This window comes from Camelus dromedarius, chromosome X, assembly GCF_036321535.1.
Source record: "Camelus dromedarius isolate mCamDro1 chromosome X, mCamDro1.pat, whole genome shotgun sequence".
NCBI lineage: Eukaryota > Metazoa > Chordata > Mammalia > Artiodactyla > Camelidae > Camelus > Camelus dromedarius.
The window spans coordinates 60857010-60877577 of record NC_087472.1 but is presented as its reverse complement, the minus strand read 5'-3'; the positions used below and the strand labels follow the sequence as shown (position 1 = coordinate 60877577).

The 20568-nt window shown below is 44.0% G+C and overlaps 1 protein-coding gene and 1 long non-coding RNA gene across 3 annotated transcripts in view; one reads left to right on the top strand and one right to left on the bottom strand.

Annotated features, from left to right (window-relative positions):
- Nucleotides 1-20568, bottom strand: part of LOC135320224 (uncharacterized) — a 65302-nt gene that overhangs the window by 12063 nt on the left and 32671 nt on the right. For both annotated transcript variants that reach the window (XR_010379474.1, XR_010379475.1), the window contains 5 exons: nt 17958-18183; nt 17753-17849; nt 13822-14996; nt 12835-13006; nt 10381-10770 (listed from right to left, as the gene is read on the bottom strand). This is a non-coding gene — a long non-coding RNA (uncharacterized LOC135320224). The remainder of the gene's footprint in view (nt 1-10380; nt 10771-12834; nt 13007-13821; nt 14997-17752; nt 17850-17957; nt 18184-20568) is intronic.
- Nucleotides 2121-19439, top strand: DGAT2L6 (diacylglycerol O-acyltransferase 2 like 6). The gene is made up of 7 exons (XM_031446453.2): nt 2121-2600; nt 12497-12607; nt 13140-13210; nt 13582-13786; nt 15321-15495; nt 17826-18037; nt 18479-19439. The coding sequence occupies exons 1-7, from the start codon at nt 2516-2518 to the stop codon at nt 18631-18633; spliced, it is 1014 nt and encodes a 337-aa protein (XP_031302313.1). The 5' UTR covers nt 2121-2515; the 3' UTR covers nt 18634-19439.

Genomic DNA, 20568 nt, shown 5'->3' with positions numbered 1-20568 from the left:
GACTGTGTTTCTTGATGGTTAGAATACCATTAGCCTTAAATGTGTGCAAATGAAATCAACGGACTTTTGGGGCTTCTTGGCCACCTCTCTTTTGATATTGCCTACTCGGGGCAGCTAAGCTTCTCCTTGTTGGTTGGTTGGATGGTAATGGGGAAATCATGAGTGCTGGCTGTTCAGGATTTGTCCACTGGCCTTCTCTTCTTCCTGCTTTTTCTACATTCACTGATGTTTTTGTTACACTTGTCCATATGGCACAGAAGAGCTCCAGCTCAGACAGTGTGCTCTTTGTTTGGCAGGAAAGGAGTGATCAGAGTCTTGGCCCAGCCCTGCCAGTCCATCTTGCTTAGGGAAGCAAGGGACCAGACCTCCTTATTTGTTCCCCAAGCATTTACTCGAATGCCTACCCTGTACTGGGCCCTGAGCCGGACATTAGGGAGACAGACATGGAAATTGATCTGTCCTTGCCCTGCCTCTAGCACCCTGAGTGAGTCCTTTCTGGGCCTCTTCCATTTACCCATCTGATAGTTGAAGGGTGGGGGTTAGAAACCTGATCGGTAAGCAGCCTGGGAGCTGTCGACATTGTGGAACTTGTCTACTCGGGATACTCCAGCCCTCCCCACATCTGGGCTTTCTTCTGGAAGAGCCCAGGCCTGCCTCTCACCTCTCTCCCTCCTTCCCTGCAAATTCTGAGCAGACGTGCTCCAATACCTCTCACGCTGTATGCGGCCAAGTGGCCTCAAGAAGCAGCTTGAGAAGCCCAGCTCGTCAGGGGGAAGGAGAAAAAGAGGACAAGGAGGAGGGCTGGGTGTCAGGCAGCCGTACAGGGTACACTGGGGAAGGACAGCACATCCCACAGTGAACCAAAAAGGTTCCCTAAGCTCAACGCTGAAGATTCCTATTAGTCAGTCTAATCAGGGAGGCACAAATGTGGGGGGAGAGCAGGGAGGAAGACAGAGTTCTGTTAATCTCCCCAGAAAAGACTAAGGAATACATATTTCCTTGCACTTGTAGGACACTTTTTGTATTTGATTTTCCTAAGCAACCCCTTTGATTACATTCAAAAGAGTTTTTTTGAGCACCTATATTCAAGGCCTTATGCTGAGAATACTGGCCTTTTCCATTAGGAGACATCACAAATTCAAGTGTATAGACAGTTTTGTGATTTTTTTTTTTTGTTTCTGTAATGTCTGTCTCCTCTACTAGACTGTGAGTTCAGTGAAGGCAGGAATCATGTCCATCTTCTTCCTCACAGAATCTTTGGCACCTACAACAGTGCAGGGTAAACAGTAATCACTCAGTGGATAGTTACCCCCCCCCAAAAAAAAAAGAATCCAGAGGTCTGAGACCTGGGGACAATCTTTAATTTTGCAAAAGACTGGTGTGCAGAAGCAAGCCTCTTAGCCAGAAACATAGCAGATGTTCAATAGACATGAACTGAGCTAAATGAAGAATAATAACAGGAAACATTTACAATAGTACCCACTGTGGGCCAGGCCCTGTGCTGAGCACTTTACATTCACTCACTCGATCCTCAGAACAACCCTAGGAAGTAGGTACTATTATTACCTCCATTTGACAGATGGGGAAACCGAGGCACAGAGGTCAGCCACATGTAAGTGGCAGAGCTGAGATTTGAACCCCAGCTCTCTGGCCGTAAAGTCCACACCCATAACTGCTTGCTGCACTGTCTTCCAACAACAGATGGCCAAACCTATGTAGAGAGCTGGAGCAATTTCCCATGGGAGGAACAAGGTGAAGCTGGGACTGGAACCCAGGTCTGCTCTCTGTGTGATGCTTCTCCCACTGGCAGCTGGTACAGAGTCCCTGGGAACAGAGGCCCAAGGAGGGATTTGAGAAGTCTAGATCTCTGTGCAGAAAAAGGCCCTGGTCAACAAGGAGGCCCCCAGCAGAAGACGGGAGGAGCCCAAGAGCATCCACCAGGGCAGAAACAAGTGTGATGGCCGGGTCCTTTTTCTTAAGCCGGGAAAGGTAGCAGATTGCTTTTCAGGGGTCCTGTTTGAAGCCTAAGCCATTCCCTTTTTCTGCACTAATTTATGGCTAAGAGCATGATGGCATGATTTAGTTTCAGTAAGGCTCAATAAGTCTTCATCTTTTGGGGGCCATGGACCCCTTTGGCAGTCTGGTGAAACCTCTAGATCCCTTCTCTGAATAATATTTTTAAATGTGCAACATACACAGACTTACAAAGTAAGGACACCCCATCACCACCCCCATGAGACACACACAGAGCTAGAACCACCCTGAGGCAACTGAGCACATGTGGAGAAAGGTTGCATATTAGGGAGATTAGACAGTCTGATCTATGTGTGTGTAGGAAGTTGGGGTGGGGCAGAGGACAGGGAAGACTGGAGAAAAGGTTAGGTCAAGGCTAAAACCTCCAGCAGATAAAGGGACTCAGTGATGAGATTAAAGCAAGGCACTTGTAATTTGCTTGGCTTTAGAGGCCCTGGCCTTCTGTTTGGGGTTCCTGCCACAACAGAACAGCACCACACCCATGGGCTTCCTCTCCCGACTGGATCTTCAGAGAAGCCTCCAAACCCTCTCTGTTTTGCAGTGGATCCCAGTCTATGTTATTTTAGGTGAGTGAACCCCATAGGCTGGAGAGAACAGGGGAGCCCACCAAGAAAGAGGCCAGGAATCTATAGTTGAGGAGGGCTCTAAAGAGATCATTTCACTGGAGGGGCTATGCCTCCCCACCCAGAGAGAGAGTTCCTGTTGAGTTCACTAGATTTCTCTCTTCCCAACTGAGGGGCATGAAGGCCAGGAGTGAGGCTGCAGTTGTTCTGGTTTAAGGATCACCCCAGCCTTTTCTCAGGACTACCTCCTCTGAACTTGCTGCAAAGAGCCCTATCTGGCGATGGGGGCAGAGGTGGTGCACTTGGTTGGCAGCACCAGTAGATGGAATGGGATTTTCCAGTTTAAGAGTATGGTGAGAGAATTCTGGAAAATCAGAAGACTGCCTGAGTGACTCATTAGAGAGAATTTTGAGAAAGGGCCAGTTCTTCAGTGGACTCAGGGAATGATAGTCATCAGTGCCAGGCAAATGGGCTGAGACGTCCAAGCTTTTCCCAAAGCCTGAAACCAGGGCTTTGTGGGCAGCCAGTTATGGGGGCAAGCTGGGAAACTGGAAGGGGAGAAGTGTCATCCTGAAGGATGGGACAGGTTAGGAGGCTGCCGAGTCCAGTGCACAGGAGGCCATATGACCCCATAGAGCAGAGGTTCTTAACCAGGGGCCTATGGACCTAGAACTGGGAGAGGAGGGACAATTTTGAAATTGGATGGGAAAAACTACCTCTTTATACTCACTAAGCTCATACTGAGAGGATGAATGTAGGCAGCAAACCACAGACGTAGCAGTGAATTTGTCAGCAGTAGACATCATGGAGATTTACATTTCATATGCCGGTCGTTGCAGGCATAACAAAAGTTCATTTACGCTCGTTACCACTTCCGAATTCCAGTAGTTATTGGAACTACCATTAGGTGTGGTTATTTAATGCATAAATCCAGAAGCCCGTGTTACTGTATCACATTTTCTGCAATATTCTGGTAACTGTGGCTTTTAAAATTTTTTTATTGAAGTGTAGTTGATTTACAATGTTGTGTTAGTTTCTGGTATGCAGCATAGTGATTCAGTTACAGATACCTATGTATATATAGATATTCTTTTTCAGATTCTTTTCCATTATAGGTTATTACAAGATATTGAATACAGTTCCCTGTGCTAAACAGCAGGTCCTTGTTGTTTATTTTATATATAATAATGTGTATCTGTTAATCCCAAACTCCTAATTTATCTCCCCCTACCCCTTTCCCCTTGGGTAACCACAGTTTGATTTCTATGTGATAACTGTGTTTTAATATGATGAGTTTCCTTTGTAAGTCTGTGTATGTTGCAGATTTAAAAGTATTATTCAGAAAAGGGATCTAGAGGTTTCACCAGACTGCCAAAGGGGTCTATGGCCCCCAAAAGATGAAGACTTATTGAGCCTTACTGGAACTAAATCATGCTAATCATGCTCTTAGCTTATCAGTGACTTGACTCTAGCTGTATTAAGATGAGGAAGTGATTCTTTTGTAAACTTATTTGTTCCTAGTCTTTCATTATTTTCTTTTTGTTTTCCTTTGCATTTATCTTAACTTCCTCAAAAAGACCCCTTGACACATTCCAGCCCTTAGCTAGGAAAGTGAGAAGTAAGGGATGTCGTAAGAGACTTGGCATCATGGTAGCAGCCAGCATTTCAAGTCCGAATCCCAGAAAGTGTGGGCCAAGACGGGCAGAGAGAGCAGGGAAAAGAAGTCAAGGGAAGAAGAGCTGTGTGAGCTGATCCTTCTTGGTGTGAGGTCTGTCCCACCCAGAAAGCCTCGGTGTGGTACTCGAAGCCAAGTGCCCAGACTGTTCTGGCTCTCTTGGGGAGCTCTCCTCAAGGACATGTTCTCGTTTTTCTCCCAGAAAATATTTTCTTGAGTCTTTTTTTCTCTTCCTTTCCCCCCTCTCAAAGGACATTGTCTCTGGAACAGGATAGAATAGAGGGTATCTTCAACACTGCATACGTAAGGGTCCAAGATGATGAGGGTTAGCCTCCTACTAGTGCCCCCTCCCTAACCTCACCAGCTTCCAGTCGCCCTAGAATCGCTGGAGGAGTGGAGTGGAGATGTTAGGAACAAATGATGGCACCTATGTGTCTTAAGTGAAAACACTAATAAGAAATGTGAATCTTTTCTTTCACCTACATTTTTTAAAGTTTTTTTTTTAATTGTGGTAAAACACACAACATAAAATCTACCATTTTAACCATTTTTTAATGTACAGTTCATGGTCATTAAGTACATTCAGAGTGTTGTGCAACCATTGCCACCATCCCTCTCCAGAATTCTTTTCATCTTGTAAAACTGAAACTCTGTCCAGTTCAACAATAACTCTCCAGTACCCCTCCCCCCAGCCCCTAGCAACCACCCTTCTCCTCTCTGTCTCACTTCATAGAAGTGGAATCATACACTATTTGTCCTTTTGTGATTGCCTGATCTCACTTCACACAATGTTTTCAAGCTTCCTCCATGTTGTGACAGAATTTCCTTCCTTTTTAAGGCTGAATAATATTTCATTGCATGTATTTACCCCATTTTGTTTATCCATCTATCTGTTAATGGACACTTGGGTTGCTTCCACCTCTTGGCTATTGTGACTAATGCTGCTATGGACACGAGTGCCCAAATATCTCTTTCAGACCCTGCTTTCAGTTCTTTGGGCTACATACCCAGAAGGATAATTGCTGAGTCACATGGTAATGCCATCTTTAAATTTTTTAAGGAGCTGCCATAGTGTTTTCCACAGCAGCTATGCAATTTTACATTTCCACCTGCAGTGCATAAGAGTTTCAATTTTTCTACATCCTCACCGACACTTCTTTATTGTCTATTTTTTTTAGTAGCCATCCAAATGGATATGAGGTGAAATCTCATTGTGGTTTTGATTTGAATTTCCCTAACGATGAGTGATGTTGAGCATCTTTTCATGTGCTTATTGTCCATTTATCTTGACTTCTTTGAAATTTATTATTTTTATCATTCCATTTGTCTTCTACGAGTTTATGTTGTCATACATCCTGTTTCTATTCATTTAGGGATTATGCTAGAAATTACGAATCCTGGGTCTTGGAGGTTACCAAGGTAGCTAAAGCCTCTAACAGTGTATGATGCTCACAGAGGTGCCTAAGATTCAAAGGTGTTCAACAGTTATAGAGCAGTTACTCATTATAAGACCTTGGCTGTTCTTGCTGAGAGTACAACAGTGTCTCAACTAGAGGTCCTTACTATCTAGCAACAAAGATAAACCAATCATTCATTCCACCATTGTACACACTCTGTGTGTCTGTACTGGACACATACACAAATCACTACACTGTAAGACAAACTGTAGGAAGTGAAGGAAAGAGCCACAAGGAAGTGTTATTAGGGTTTCACAGAAAGAAAATATCACGCCATCTTAAGGTGATCAGGGAAGGCGGAAAGGGAAGCAGTGTGACAGAGTAAACAGGATATGGGTTCTGAAGTTAGTCAAACTTGGATAACAATTAGCTGTGTGACTTCCGACAAGTACTGTTCCCCGCCTAAGCCTTTGTATCCCCACCCTCTCAGCCTGGTCCCTAGTCAACGCTCCAGACAGAAAAGTGTCTGTCTTTCCCTCCTTCTTCCCATCCTTCCTTCCTCCGTTCCTCCCTTCCTCCTCCCTAATTCCCTTCTTCCTTGTCTCTCTCACTCTCTTTCCTTCATTCCTTCTGTCTTGCTCAGAGCCTCCCTCAGTGCTTCTCCTCCTTCCAGAATGGCGTTCAGCATCATGGCTGCTTACTGATCATTACTGGAAGTGATGGGGGAGGAAACAGGGGAAAGGGGGAGAGAAATGGCAGAGGGACAAGAAGGAGGGAAGCAGTGAGAAGAGAGGAATGAAAAGACGATTTGGGGAAGATGTGGAATACAAAGATTCATGGCCCTGGATGGATAGGGTAGAGTTCAGTGGTAGAGCACATGCTTAGCATGCACGAGGTCCTGGGTTCTATTCCCAGTACCGCCATTAAAAAAAAAAAAAAAGATTCATGACCCTTGAAATTAGGCAATGAGAGCCAGAGCCCCTCTGAGGCCCAGCTTCCAATTAGAGGATGGCTTTCCATCTGTCTCTTCTGAGCTTGGATCAGCATCAATATAAACTATTGCAAGATCCTCTTCCCTGGCCCCCTCCCCTCATCTCTCCACCCTCTCCAGTGAGTCCACTGCCTGCACCCAGAAGAGTCTTTCAAACACATCTTTGATCACAGCCCTCTCCTGCTCAAATAGTCAGTGGTTTTCCCATTGCTACTCAATGAAGTACACCTGTGTTATCCTGAGCATTCAAGGCCTCCTCCACTCTCTGGCTCTAACTCTCTACCAGCTCATCCTCTTACTCTTGCCCTGCATGAAGCTCGTATGCCAGGCACTCTCTTCACAGGACAAGTGTGAAGGGGACTCTCCCACTCCTTCCCCTCTGCTCTGTTTCCACCACTGGAAAGATTCCCTGATCACTCTTCCTGGACTATCCACGGACAGTGTCCCTTTGAGATACTGCTCAAGTCATACCTTCTCTGGAGCATTTTCCAGGCAACCTAAGACTACATCATCTCTGGAAGTCTAGAGCCAGCTGTGTGACACATAAGTGGTTATTTAACCTCTGTGAACCTGGGTTCCTCATCCACAAAATGAGAATTCTTACTGTCCTAATGGGGTCTTTATGAAGATTAAATAAGATATGCATATAAAATACTTTGTTTTACATAATGAGTATACAATAAATGTTGGCTACCCCTATATGGGGAAAGTGAACAGGCAAGATGAATCAGAGATGATTTGAAGTAAGGACCCACTTAGATTCGTATCGGTACCATCTTTAACTTAAGCTAGTAATTCATTAGTAATTTGAGGCTGTACAGGTTTAAATGTATTTTTTAAGTCAAGACCAAGGGTAAAGAAGGACATTACATAATGGTAAAAGGATCAGTTCAAGAAGATATAACTATCCTAAATGTGTGTGCACGTAACAACAGAGCTTCAAAATACTTGAAGTGAAAACTGACAGACGTGAAAAGAAAAATAGACAAATTAACAATTATATTTGGAGACTTCCTTGGAAACCACAAACAACCAAAACTCACCCCCAAATGAAATAGATAACCTATAACCATTAATTAAATTAAATTTTAATTTTGGAAGGTTATAAACCTTCCAAAACAGAAATCTGCAGGCGCAGATGGTTTCACAGCATATTCTTCCAAACATTTTAAAGATGACATATCACAGATTCTACACAGTCTTTTCCAGAAAATAGAAGAGGAAGGAACCCTTGCCAACTCATTTACGAGGCCAGACCCTGATCCTAAAACCAGACAAAACAGTACAAAAAAAGAAATCTACAGACCAATATCCCTCATGAATATAAATGCAAAAATCCTCAACAAAATAGTAGCAAATCAAAGCCAGCAATATATTACAAAGAATATACCATGACCACGTGGGCTTTATCCCAGGAATGCAAGTGTAAATATTTGAGAATCAATCAATGTAAACCACCATATTAGCCACCTAAGGGAGGGAAAAAACACACGATTATGTCAATTGATGCAGAAAAAGCATTTGACAAACTTTAATCCATGATAAAACCTCTCAGCAAACTGGGAACAGAAGGCAACTTCCTCAACTTGTTAAAGAGCATCTACAAAAAACCTGCAGCTAACATCATACTTAATGGTGAAAGACTAAAACCTTTCTCCCTAAGATGGGAAGATGGCGAGATGCAAAGCAAGGATGTTCACTCTCACCATTTGTATTCAACATCATACTAAATGTCTTAGCAAGTGCAAGAAAGCAAGAAGAATAAAAAACAAAGAAAAGCATCCAGATTGAAAAATAAGAAATAAAATTGTCCTAATTCACAGATGACATGATCATCTGTGTAGAAAATCCCATTAAATTCAGTATTTATTTTATTTTATTTTATTTATTTAAATGGAGATACTGGGGATTGAACCCAGGAACTCATGCATGCTAAGCATGCACTCTACCACTGACCTACACCCTCCCCACCTCAGTATTTTTAAAACCTATTTTTTACATCTACTAAAAAAAACACTCTAAGAACTAACAAATGAGATTATTAAAGTCACAGGACACATGATCACACATAAAAATCAACCATAATTCTATACACTATCAGAGAACAATTGAAAATAGAAATTTAAAGACAATACTATTTAAATGCCTCCAAAAATAAAATACTTATGAATAGATTTAACAAAACCTGTACAGCATCTGTAGCCTAAAAACTATAAAATGCTAATGAATAAATAGCTAGAGACATATTGTGTTCATGGGTTGGACGACTCAACATAGTAAAGATGTCAGTGCTCCTCAAAACTGATCTATAAATGTAACACAACTCAAATAAAAAATCCCAGCAGGGTATATTAGATAACAATTTTTCATAAATATTTAATTTCCCAAGTTTGATAATAGCACTGTGGGTGCTATCAGGTCAAAGACTGCCTTTGTTTTTAGAAAATACACAGTTATTTAGCAGCAAAGGGTTGTGATCTCTGCAATGTACTCTCAAATACAAACATATGTATGTACTTATGTTTAGAAATAAATCAGATGTAAAATGTTAACAATGGGAGGCGAAGGTTATATGGGATTTTATTAAAATATTCTTGCAAGGGGGAGGGTATAGCTCAGTGGTAGAGTGCGTGCCTAGCATGTATGGGGTCTGGTTTCAATCCCCAAGACCTCCATTAAAATAAATAAATAAATACATACATAAACCTAATTACCCACCCCAACAAACATGAAAAAATAAAAGGTGTATATATTTTGAAAAATATTCTGGCAAATTTTCTGTCGATCTAAAGTTTTTTTTTCCCAAAATAAAAAGTTTAATTAAAAAACTCCCATCAGGAGATTTTGTAAACATCGATAAGCTGATTCTAAAATTTATATAGAAAAACAAAGGAACTACAATATCTAAAAGAATTCTGAAAAAGAATAAAGTTAGAGGATCACACTCTCTGATTTAAAGACTTAGTATAAAACTACAGTAATCAAGACAGTGATGTATTGGTGAAGGAACAGACACACTGATCAGCAGAACAGAATACAGAGTCCAGAAATAGACCCACACAAATATGACCAATTGATTTTTGACAAAGACACAAAAGCAATTCAATGGAGGAAGGATAATCTTTTCAACAAGTGATGCTGGGACAACTGGATATTCATCTGTAGTAAATGGACCTTGACCAAAACCTCACACCTTATTATAACAGTAACTCAAAATGCATCTAAATGTAAAACATGGAACTGTACAACTTTGAGTAAAAAACAGGAGAAAACCTGCATAATCTGAGGTCAAATAGAGTTCTTAGATTTGACATCAAAAGCACAATCTGTAAAAGAAAAAAAAAACCTGGTAAAATTGGACTTCATCAAAATTAAAAGCTTTTGCTCTAAGAAAAGACTCTGTTAAGAGGATAAAAAGATAAACACAGACAGGAGACAATGTTCGCAAGTCATGTATCCAACAAAGGACTTGTATCCAGATTGTATAAATCAGAACTCTCAAAACTCACTAAGAAAACAAACAACCCAATTGAAAAATGAGCCAAATATTTAAACAGACACTTCACCAAAAAGGATATATAGAAGGCAGATAAGCACAGGAGAAGCTGTTAAGCATCATTAGGTATTAGGGAAATGCAAATAAAAATTATAATGAGATACCACGCTACACATCTATTAGAATGACAGCCATTTTCAGTACAAACTAAATTAGGAACTTACCTTATGTGAACTCCCTCCTTGATAATCCACTCCAAAACTTCTAACTTGAACATGGACAAGATGTTGGAAGCATCTCCCGGTGTCAAGGCCATAATATCTCAGGGAGGACCACACATACACATGGTCGTTCTTCATTCTTGCCTCAGATACCCTTGCGTTCTATCACAGAACCCATTGTTCCACAAAGTTATGCTCTCCCAATTTTGGCCTCTGTTTCTCCTATATCTTTAAATCCACTTCTGTCACCATGAGTGACACAGATGATGATCAAACAGGCTGGTCTCCTAGGCTTGCCCTGGAAGGACACCTATGGTCTCCTGAGGTGCCATGCAGTTCTAATAGATTCCACAAGGGGGATGGTGTTTTCAAGGTCTGGCTCTTGGTAGATAACTGAAAATCATAAGATACAAGGCACGCAATTAACCCATCTAAAATTTTTAAATAACATCAGATTTAAAATAACATAAATGCTTGGTGGGGAGTGTATAGCTCAGTGATAGAGCACATGCTTAACAAGCACAAGGTCCTGGGTTCAACCCCCAGTACCTCCATTAAAAACAACTAAAATAAATAAATAAACCTAATTCTACCCCCTCCAAACACACACACACACACACACATTTTTTAAGTACTTTGAATGGTGTGGTCAACAATGTATGGGCTTTAAAAAAAAAACATAAATGCTGACTAAACACTAATCATTTAAGTTTACCTAATATTGAAAAGAGAAAACATTTCTTTATCTTTCAGCCAATCTATAGATATTTGTTGAACATCTGCTGGGTATAAGGCACTGTTCTAAACACTGGGGATACCAACTAAACTTATTAGAAGTAAGATAAAAAAGAAATTATATACGCTTAGACAACTTCTAATTAACAATGATTCATATTTAACTTTATCTGAGTTTTCTTCTGAAGCTTAACCCGCAAATTTCCTCTCATCTTTTACGGAGGTCAGAGGTAGCTGGATTTTTACCCACGACAGGCTTCCCATAAAATTCCCCACCCCCACACGCTATTTCCTATTGAATTAGTGTGCTTACGACAACCATTTTGGCCAGCTCTTGTAAGGGGACTCAGCCTATCACTAGGCTTTCTTCTACTCCATGGTATGACTTTTTAAAAAAATGCCCATTCCATCTTTTTCCTGTTATTTTCATCTACGTTGAAAATGCAAGCGACAAACCTGCTGGTAGGTAACTCTTGAGTTTCTTCCCCTTCTCTAAAACTTTTATCTACCGTGATGTGGTTCTCTGGTCAAAGAAGTCATTACTTTTCCTGGGTCCTTTTTTTTTTTAATTCACAATATGTGTGCTTAGCCCCTCTTCTCATGAATGCAGATCTTTGTTTTGTTATTTAAAATTTTTTTAATTTTTAATTTTTTGAAGGGAGGAGGTAGTTAGGTTTTTTCATCTATTTTTATTTTAATGGAGATACTGGGGATTCTATGCTAAGCACACGCTCTACCCTTGAGCTATACCCTTTCCCCCCATGAATGCAGATTTTAAAATGGACTTCTGCTCCTGCTGCCTGTAAGATGTATCATATTTGCATTTCACAGCCTGCTGTGGCCCTTTGCTAACTAACAGAGATGATTTTTTCCCTCTTCCGAACCTTTGAGATATTTGGAATGGGACAAAATCGAACCCAGTAAAGCAATTTCTAATACGTGTTTTCCTCTCAGCATCAAACAGCCTGTAGGCTGCAGGCAGCCCCCCTCCACCAAAATGTGCTGACAGAGCGGTTCCACAAAGGAAGGAGGGTTGAGTTTTTAGAGAGGACTTCCTGAGGTCCCAGAATGGGGACGTCAGTCATTGGCCCAAGGTGCTATTCTTTCCATTTGCCAAGTAGTGCTGGCCTTTGACCCCAGCTGAGGGCCTGTTCTAAGAACATCGTGGTTCTGCGGTTTCCTCAGTTAAGATCTCAGACCCAGATCCAGGGACTCAGAGGTCCTCTTGGACCACAGCAGACCTAGGCTGGGGTGGGAGGAGGGGATAGGGAGTCTCCCACCAGCCTTGACCTGCTCCTTCCGCACAGAGCAGAGATCGGAGTTATGAGAGATGCATTAAACTTGAAGAGAACTGAAGGGCATGAACCCTTTGTGTCCCCCTCAGGAGCTATTCCTATTCTCCTCATACCCTACTTTCTGGTCTTCACAAAGTTCTGGATGGTGTCCGTGCTTGCCTTAGCCTGGCTGGCCTATGACTGGAACACCCACAGTCAAGGTAAGAAACGGGGGAAGAGTGGTGGTTCCTGTTAGTGCCAAGGATGTAAGCACAGGGATGGGGGCGGGGCAGGTGTGGAAGGAGAGAGGGGGAGAGGAAGAGGGAGGAGGGGGAGGAAAGAAGGGGAAAAGGAAAGGAAAGGAGAGCAGGGAGGTGGAGAGAGGGAGAGGCAGAAGGAGCAAAGGAGGGGAGAGGGCAAGAGAGGAAGAGAGGAGGGCGAAGCTCACCAGGGAATAGAGGCGCAGGGGCTCCCTGTGTCTTCATCCTTCCTGGTTTCTGGGCGGATGCCCCCAGCCTCAGCCAATTTCCCGCTCACCTTTCTGGCTGCTTCCAAGGAGCAGGGGCTTCCTGTGTCTTCCTGGGGGTTGGATTCAGGGCCAGTACCTATAGCTCTGTGCCCTAAAACGATGGACATGTGAGAAGGGGGACCCTCCCGTAACCTGAAGACTTTCAGAGGAATACTCCACCTCTGGGACAGGTAGAGGGATTGGGGAGATCTCACCCGCTCTTCCCTTCTCTTCTGTACCCGCAGGGGGTAGGCGTTCAGCTTGGGTACGAAACTGGACCCTCTGGAAGTATTTCCAAAATTACTTCCCAGTAAAGGTGACTACCCTTCCTCTGGGTGCCCTCGTTCCCTGACGCCCAGACTCTCCCTCCTCACTCAGCAACATGTTTCCAAAGGCTTTGGTGGCCAGCAGTGAAGGGCAAGGCCCAGGGGCATAATGCAGAGGACAGGCCCCAGATAGATGGTGGGGGAGGGGAGATGCATGGATAGCAGACTTTCCTCCCAAAGGCAAACCCAGCTCAGCCTCTCTGAGCATTGTTAATACCTGGCAACCCCATGAAAATGATGACATCCTAATGAACAGGGATTTGGGGCTCCCCAAGGGAAACACATGCTACCTGCTGAGATCTGAGTCCACATGTCCTCTCTTACTTCTATCCACTGCTCTGACTCAATTTCCCTCTAACAGCTGGTGAAGACTTATGACCTCCCTCCCAAACACAACTATATCATTGCCAACCACCCCCATGGCATTCTCTCTTATGGTGTCTTCATCAACTTTGCCACCGAAGCCACTGGCTTTGCTCGGATTTTCCCAGGCATCACTCCTTATGTAGGGACCTTGGAAGGGATGTTCTGGATCCCAATTGTGCGAGAATATATAATGTCAATGGGTGAGTATAAGAAACCATTCCATTCTCTGACCTACCTTAGGGCTCCCAACTCCAAGAAGCCCTGGCGGTCGGTCCAATTCTCACTCTCTGCTGGAAGAGGACTTAGTAGAACATGAGTCTGGAACACACTGGGCTAGGAACAGGAGTATAGGGCCAAGCCTCAGGTTCTGTCCAAGATCTGGGAGGCAGGGTTTGGTTAGGCAGCAGGGTAAATTATGGGCATTCATAAGAGTTGCCAGGAATCCTTTCAGAGGAGGAGGAAGTGGATGCCTGGAGTTCAGGATCAAAGCCAAAGTGGAAAGCAGAAAGCAAAAGCCAAATCCAAAAAGATCAAAGCTGGGGAGGGAAATAGCTCAGCAGTAGAGAACATGCTTAGCATGCATGAGGTCCTGGGTTCAATCCCCAGTAACTCCATTAAAAAAAAGACAGATCAAAACCAAATGTGGGGAAAAGGAGGCATGAATGGGACAGCTCAGATGAACTTTGCTGGATTCTTTCTGGGATGTCAGTTGGCTTCTTTTGGCCAGTCATTTGTGTAGCAGCTCTCATCCCAGGGCATCTCAAAGACACTTTTAAGTCTTTCATATTAGCTGGTACCTTCCTGTTCCATGACCTTCGTCTCCTGGGAACCCTTTCGAACTTCTGTAAGACGTCAAGGGATAAAGGATAGGTCTCCATCAGAATCCAGGACAAGTTCCCCAAGCCAGGCTTCAAGCCGGGGTACTGTGACAAAAGTCCTTCTCTCTAGATGAATAGTCATCTTTCAGGACACCAGAAAACAACTGAAGCCAAACATTAAAAGGTAAGATACATTTATATCTGGGGCCAGGTGGGACCATGGAGTCCCAGAGGATGGTTCCACTCCCCTCTGAGGTTGGCATGAACCTGGAACAGCGGTATCTCAGCGACTGTGGCCTGAAAGCAATTTCTGCCATCCCAGGAGAGAATGATAGGTCAGCACAGGGCAAAGATGGGAAGAAGTGAGGAAAGACTCCGTGACTCTTGTTAATTAACAGGATGTCCTCCTCATTCCATGGTTCATCTGCATTCCAATTTGGCTTGGATAGGATCCTAGGTCAGCTTACTCTCCAGAAACCCCAGCCAATGACTTCCCTTTGCCAGGTGGCTTGAAGGAGGAAGCTGGTTGGCGGCAGCTCTCCCTGATGACCCAAAAGGAAGAGAACTCTGGAGAGTCTCCAGTGCTGTCAGCCTGGGGAGAGTGAAAGATGGTTGGGGTTCATGGGTGGAGAGGGAAGGGATGGGCTTAAATACTACAGAACTGAGAGAGAGTAGGCAGAAGAACTCAGTGCAGAGCCAACTATAGTAGCCCAGACCCCCAAGGCAAGCAGCTGACCCTAAGGCCCAATCTCAGGCGAGGGCTGACCCAGGCTGTGGAGATTCAAAGACAGAAGAGTGGAAACAACAATAGGCAGGAGACAGAAGAACTGTCTCTGGCAGGAAGAGCCCAGAAGAACCCCTGACCTCATCCTCAGGCACTAAGTATGTTACGTCACTTGACTCTTTGGTTTTGCAGGTGTGTGCCCAGTGAGTGAGTTGGCCTTGAAGTATTTGCTGACCCAGAAAGGCTCAGGCAATGCTGTGGTGGTTGTGGTGGGTGGAGCTGCTGAAGCCCTCTTGTGCCGGCCGAAAGCCTCTACCATCTTACTTAAACAGCGTAAAGGTTTTGTGAAGCTGGCTCTGCAAACCGGGTGGGTCCCTCCATTCTGGTGCCCTATTGTTAGGGTGCCATAGGTCCTCCATAGCATCTCTCTGGAATCTCTTCACTTGGATTGCTTCTGTCTACTCTCTCATGCTGTGCCCTGAAGGTGTTTGGGCTTCCAGACACATTCTGGTGAGCACTTTAACTTGAAGTTGGAGAAAGAGCAGTAGAAGACCTACACTTTCTGCCCATGAGCCTGGTAGACTGGGGGTCTGGGAAAGAGGGGCTTCAGTGTATAGCAATCCATTAACTCAGAGGCCTGGAAAACCTACCCAGGGCAAGGAAGGCACTGGGCTTGATGCTGTGGGGATGATGAATAAGACATGGTTACTGCCCCTCAAAGAGCATGTAGTCTGGTTTGAGAAATAGAATGCATTCATTCAGCAGTTTTTGAACACCTCCTGTGCATCAGGCATAGTACTAGGCATTGAGGATCTAAAAATAAATCTGGTCCTTGCCTTTAAGGAACTCACAGTCCAACAGAAGACAGACATCATCACCTAGAATTACAACATACATCTAGAAGCCAACCACTTACCATCTAAACTGCCACCCCCTGGTTTGTCACCCTGTCGTCTCTCCTCTGGATTATTACAGTAGCCTCCTAAGTGCTCTCCTTGTTTCTGTCCTTGCTTCCCTCACATCCAGGAGCCTATCCTCAACCATAGCCAGGATGATCCTATTAAACATGAGTCAGATCATGTCACTATTTCAAATGCTCCAATGGCTCCCACTTCACTCCGAGCAAAATCAAGTCTTTATAAGGGCCTGCAAAAACCTAACTGATCTGGTCCTCAGCCACCTCTCTGATCTCATCACCTACTGCTCTCCTCCTTGCTCACTCCCTTAGGGCTACACTGGCCTCCTTGCTGTCCTTCACACAAGCCACACGCTCCTCCCTTAGGGCATTTGCTCTAGCTGTCCCCTCTGCCTGGGACAGTATTCCTCCAAATAACTGCTTGGCTCATTCCTTCACCTCCTCTAGGTCTTGGCTCAAACATCTCTTCTCAGTAAGGTCTGTCCTGACTATCCTGCTCTATTTTTTCTCATTGCATTTAGCATCTTCTATATCATCAGTTTCTTTATTTCTTTATTTATTAGAAGCAACTTTTCTTTATATTCACATGCAGTTTTCTTCATTTTCTGCAGTTTTGGATTTGAGGTCAACATTAACCAGCTCTTTTTTGGTTTTATTTATTTATATATCTGTTTTTTAATTTTTTCAGTATTATGGTTTATTGTCTGTCTTCCCTTCATAAAAGGTAAGCTCCATGAGGACAGATTTTTTTTTAATCCATTGTGTTCACTGATGGATCTGCAGGACTTAAAACAGGGCTGGCACATAGAAAGAACTCAATAAATATTTGTGGAATGGAAGAAGTGCCACCATGGAGATATGTGCAAAGTACTATGGGAGCACCAGTTGATGGAAAGACTTTCACCCAAAGTAGAGGTTTCATAAATGGGTGATATCTAAATTGTGAATTGAAAGATTACTAAGGATTGCCAGTCAGACCAAAAGGCAGAAAGAACTCAGGGGACCTATGACGACATGTCAGGCACTATGCCAGGCCCCAGGGATTCAAAGATGAATAAGACACAGTTCCCACTTCTGGTTGACTTGCTGTCAACTGGGAGTCAGCCAGGTAAGGAGGTGACTGCAGTGCAGAGTTTAGGGTAGTGTTAGTGTAGGAAAGGGGTAAGCACTAGATTCGGGGGGTGGGAGTGAGAGGAATTGGAGGTAGTCAGAGAAGGTCTCCTCCTGGAGATGAAACTGGAGCTGAGTATTGAAGGGCAAAATAGAATTAGCCATGTGAAGACAGAGGGAAGGCATCTCTGGCAGAGGGAGCAGGATGTACAGAGAGAGAACTTAGCACACTCAGTGTGGCTTAGCAGAGTGTGAGGAAGGGGTGGGGAGAGGGGAAGCTAGCCAGGTAGGCAGGGCTAGAGCACAAAGGCCACACTAAGCAGCGCGGTACAAAGTGAGGAGCTCTGGGAAGAGTTTTAAAGAGAAAAGTGACATGTCCAGATATGCAGTTTAGGAAGAACACTCTGGATGCTATGTGCAATAAAGGCAATTAGACTGCCTGAGATGAGTTTCTTCCCATCACAGGACAAGGCGCAGCAACTCCTCACAAAGGATTCAGTAGGGAAGGTGGGGCATAGCAAGAATGAGATACAAGGCTGGAGGTGCTTGGGTGCTTGGGTTCTTGTTCTATACTGGGGAGATGGTAGAGGTTTCCTACCTTGGAGAGGGTTTCAATGAGGGTGGAGGAAGGGCTCCTGGGAGAACTTACACTTCTGCCCCTCTCTTTGCAGATCATACCTTGTCCCGTCCTATTCCTTTGGAGAGAATGAGGTTTACAATCAAGAGACCTTCCCTGAGGGCACGTGGATAAGGCTCTTCCAAAAAACCTTCCAGGACACATTCAAAAAAATCATCGGACTCACCTTATGTACCTTCCATGGCCAGGGCTTCACTCGAGGATCCTGGGGCTTCCTGCCTTTCAATCAGCCCATTACCACTGTCGGTGAGCTTTCCAGTATCTCTGGATCACCTGGGTCCTCGATTCCCTTCACCCAAGTCATCCATTAAGTCCCAGGGGAGCTGGCACACAGCTGAGATGGGCAATGGGAATTCCAGTGGTTGTAGTTGAGGGCAGGCTGGGGAGGACAGCTAAACAGATAAGAGTTGTGGCTATTCACAGGTGGGACAGAGTTCAACAGCTGCCATGGGAGCATCATTATTTGCATATATTCCTTCAGCACGCTCCTAAGTTTATGCTAATTCTCTTGTGTGTGCGTGAAATGAGGTATTTGGAGAACGTGGGACAGGATGGGGTTGGAGCAGAGGGAGAGAACAAAGGAAGGGGAGGGGACCCAGATACTGAGTTTCAGTAAGTGGCTCCCTCTGAGAGATGGGTAATTTGAGTTGGGGGGGTCTGATGCTTGTCTCTCCTCTTTCCCCACAGTTGGGGAGCCCCTGCCACTTCCCAGGATTGAGAGGCCAAACAAGAAGACAGTGGACAAGTACCACGCACTCTACATCAGTGCCCTGCGCAAGCTGTTTGACCAGCACAAAGTTCAGTATGGCCTCTCTGAGACCCAGGAGCTGACGATCTTATAACAGGAGCTGGATTCCCCCATTACTAAATCCCCAAAGCACGGAGGGATCCAAGTAGGGTTACATGGAGGGAAGAATCTGGGGACTGGGGAGGATCTCAGGGATGAGTGAGGAGGCCAACCAAGCCAGAAAGTACTTCATCAGGTTTAGGAGAAGCAACTGGAGGGACAGGGAAGACTGGGCAACAACTTAGCAAGCAGAGTCAGAGAGTCCACAGATCTTTTTTTGCCTCCTGACTCCAGCCAACTCTGATCAGAGGAATGAGAAGCCAAAGAACACCATGCCCTTTTCTCCTGAGCCTTAATGACACTATCACTACGCTGGGGCTTAGAAGCCTTGTTGAGAACAAGGGTGGTTTGTTTCCTCTTAGGCCCCTTCCTGACAACTTGGGGGCCACCACAAGGTAAACCAGGGACCTGATGCATGCTCTCCTGATCAAGGCGGACAGGATTCCCTCTGCTGTGATACTGTTCCACACTGGCAAAAACTTTATTTAAAATAGTTATGTTCTTTCCTTTCTAAAAATAAAGCTTGAGCTATGTAGCTCAGGATACTATTGCCTAATTACTCTGGGGTTCACTACTGGGTTTCCTTCAAACCTGGCCAGAAAGCTGGTCTGTTGAGATCCATTTTCCTCTTCATTATCCACCCTTCCTGCTGCCCCTGAGGAACCAGATCTGCTGCTCAGGGTAGGAGACAGGAGCAGGAAACTGGCAGAGGAACCCCCTGAGTAGCCCATCTCTCATGATCCCACATAACTACCATGTGTCAGGAGGGAGGGCACCCTTACAAGACCATGGACCAGCAGTGAGGCCACTTTATGTCAAGCACTTACTGCGTACCAGGGACGATGCCATTGTTTCCATAACCTTTGTCTCTCTTTTTTTTAAATTCATATTTTTTCAGTTTATTTGGGGGAAGGGGAAGGTGGTTAGGTTTTACTTATTTATTTATTTTTAGAGGAGGTACTGGGGATTGAACCCAGGACCTTATGTGTGCTAAGCATGCGCTCTATCACTTGAGCTATACCCTCCCCTCTACAACCTTTGTCTCTTAATGCTAGCACCAGCCCCATGAGATTGCCATCGTCTTTCATTTCACAGTAGCTAAAACTCATAGAGGTTAAGGAACTTGCCCAAAGCCACATACCTCTGGCTAGAAAATCAAATCCAGGTTTTACTAACTGCAATCCAAAGCTCTTTCTGATACACCAACCACAACACCTCCCGGAGACCCATTTACTTTTTAAAATGAGGTGCCATTGCACCCTACTTAAATTAGTTCATAACTGTGGGTAAAAATGCCATTGATGCTACTCAGAGTGGTCCCAAGTTAGGCCTCAGGGAAAATGATGTATTAATTAAAGTAACATTTATATCAAAAGAATGGAATTGAGAGCCCAGAAACAAACCCTACATTTATAGTCAACCGACTTTTCCCAAGGGTGCCAAGATAATTCAAGGTGGGGAGAAGAATAGTCTTTTTAATAAATGATATAGGGACAACTGCGTATTCACATGGAAAAGGATGAAGTTGGACCCCTACTTCATACCATGTATTAAAAAAATTAACTCAAAACGGATCAAAGACCTAAAGTGAGAGCTAAAACTATGAAACTCTTAGAATAAAATATCGAGTCATTTGCTGGCCTTGGGTTTGGCAACGGTTTCTTAGATATAATACCAAAAGCACAAACAACGTAACAAAATTAGAAAAGTTGCACTTCATTAAGATTAAACACTTTTGTGCTTCTAAGTACACTATCAAGAAAGTGAAAAGACAACCCACAGAACAGGAGAAATTTGCAAATCATGTATCTGATAAGAGCCTAGTATCTAGACTAGTATCCAGTATCCAGAATATATAAGTAACTTACAACTCAACAACAGAAAGACAGCCCAATTAAAACTGGGCTAAGGATCTGAATAGACACATTCC

Bases quoted from the DNA above. Each gene is read 5' to 3' on its own strand.
- DGAT2L6 (XM_031446453.2), top strand. From the start codon at position 2,516: ATGGGCTTCCTCTCCCGACTGGATCTTCAGAGAAGCCTCCAAACCCTC. The intron at 13,787-15,320 runs GTGAGTATAAGA...TTGGTTTTGCAG, and splicing joins AGAATATATAATGTCAATGG to GTGTGTGCCCAGTGAGTGAG. The intron at 15,496-17,825 runs GTGGGTCCCTCC...CTCTCTTTGCAG, and splicing joins AAGCTGGCTCTGCAAACCGG to ATCATACCTTGTCCCGTCCT.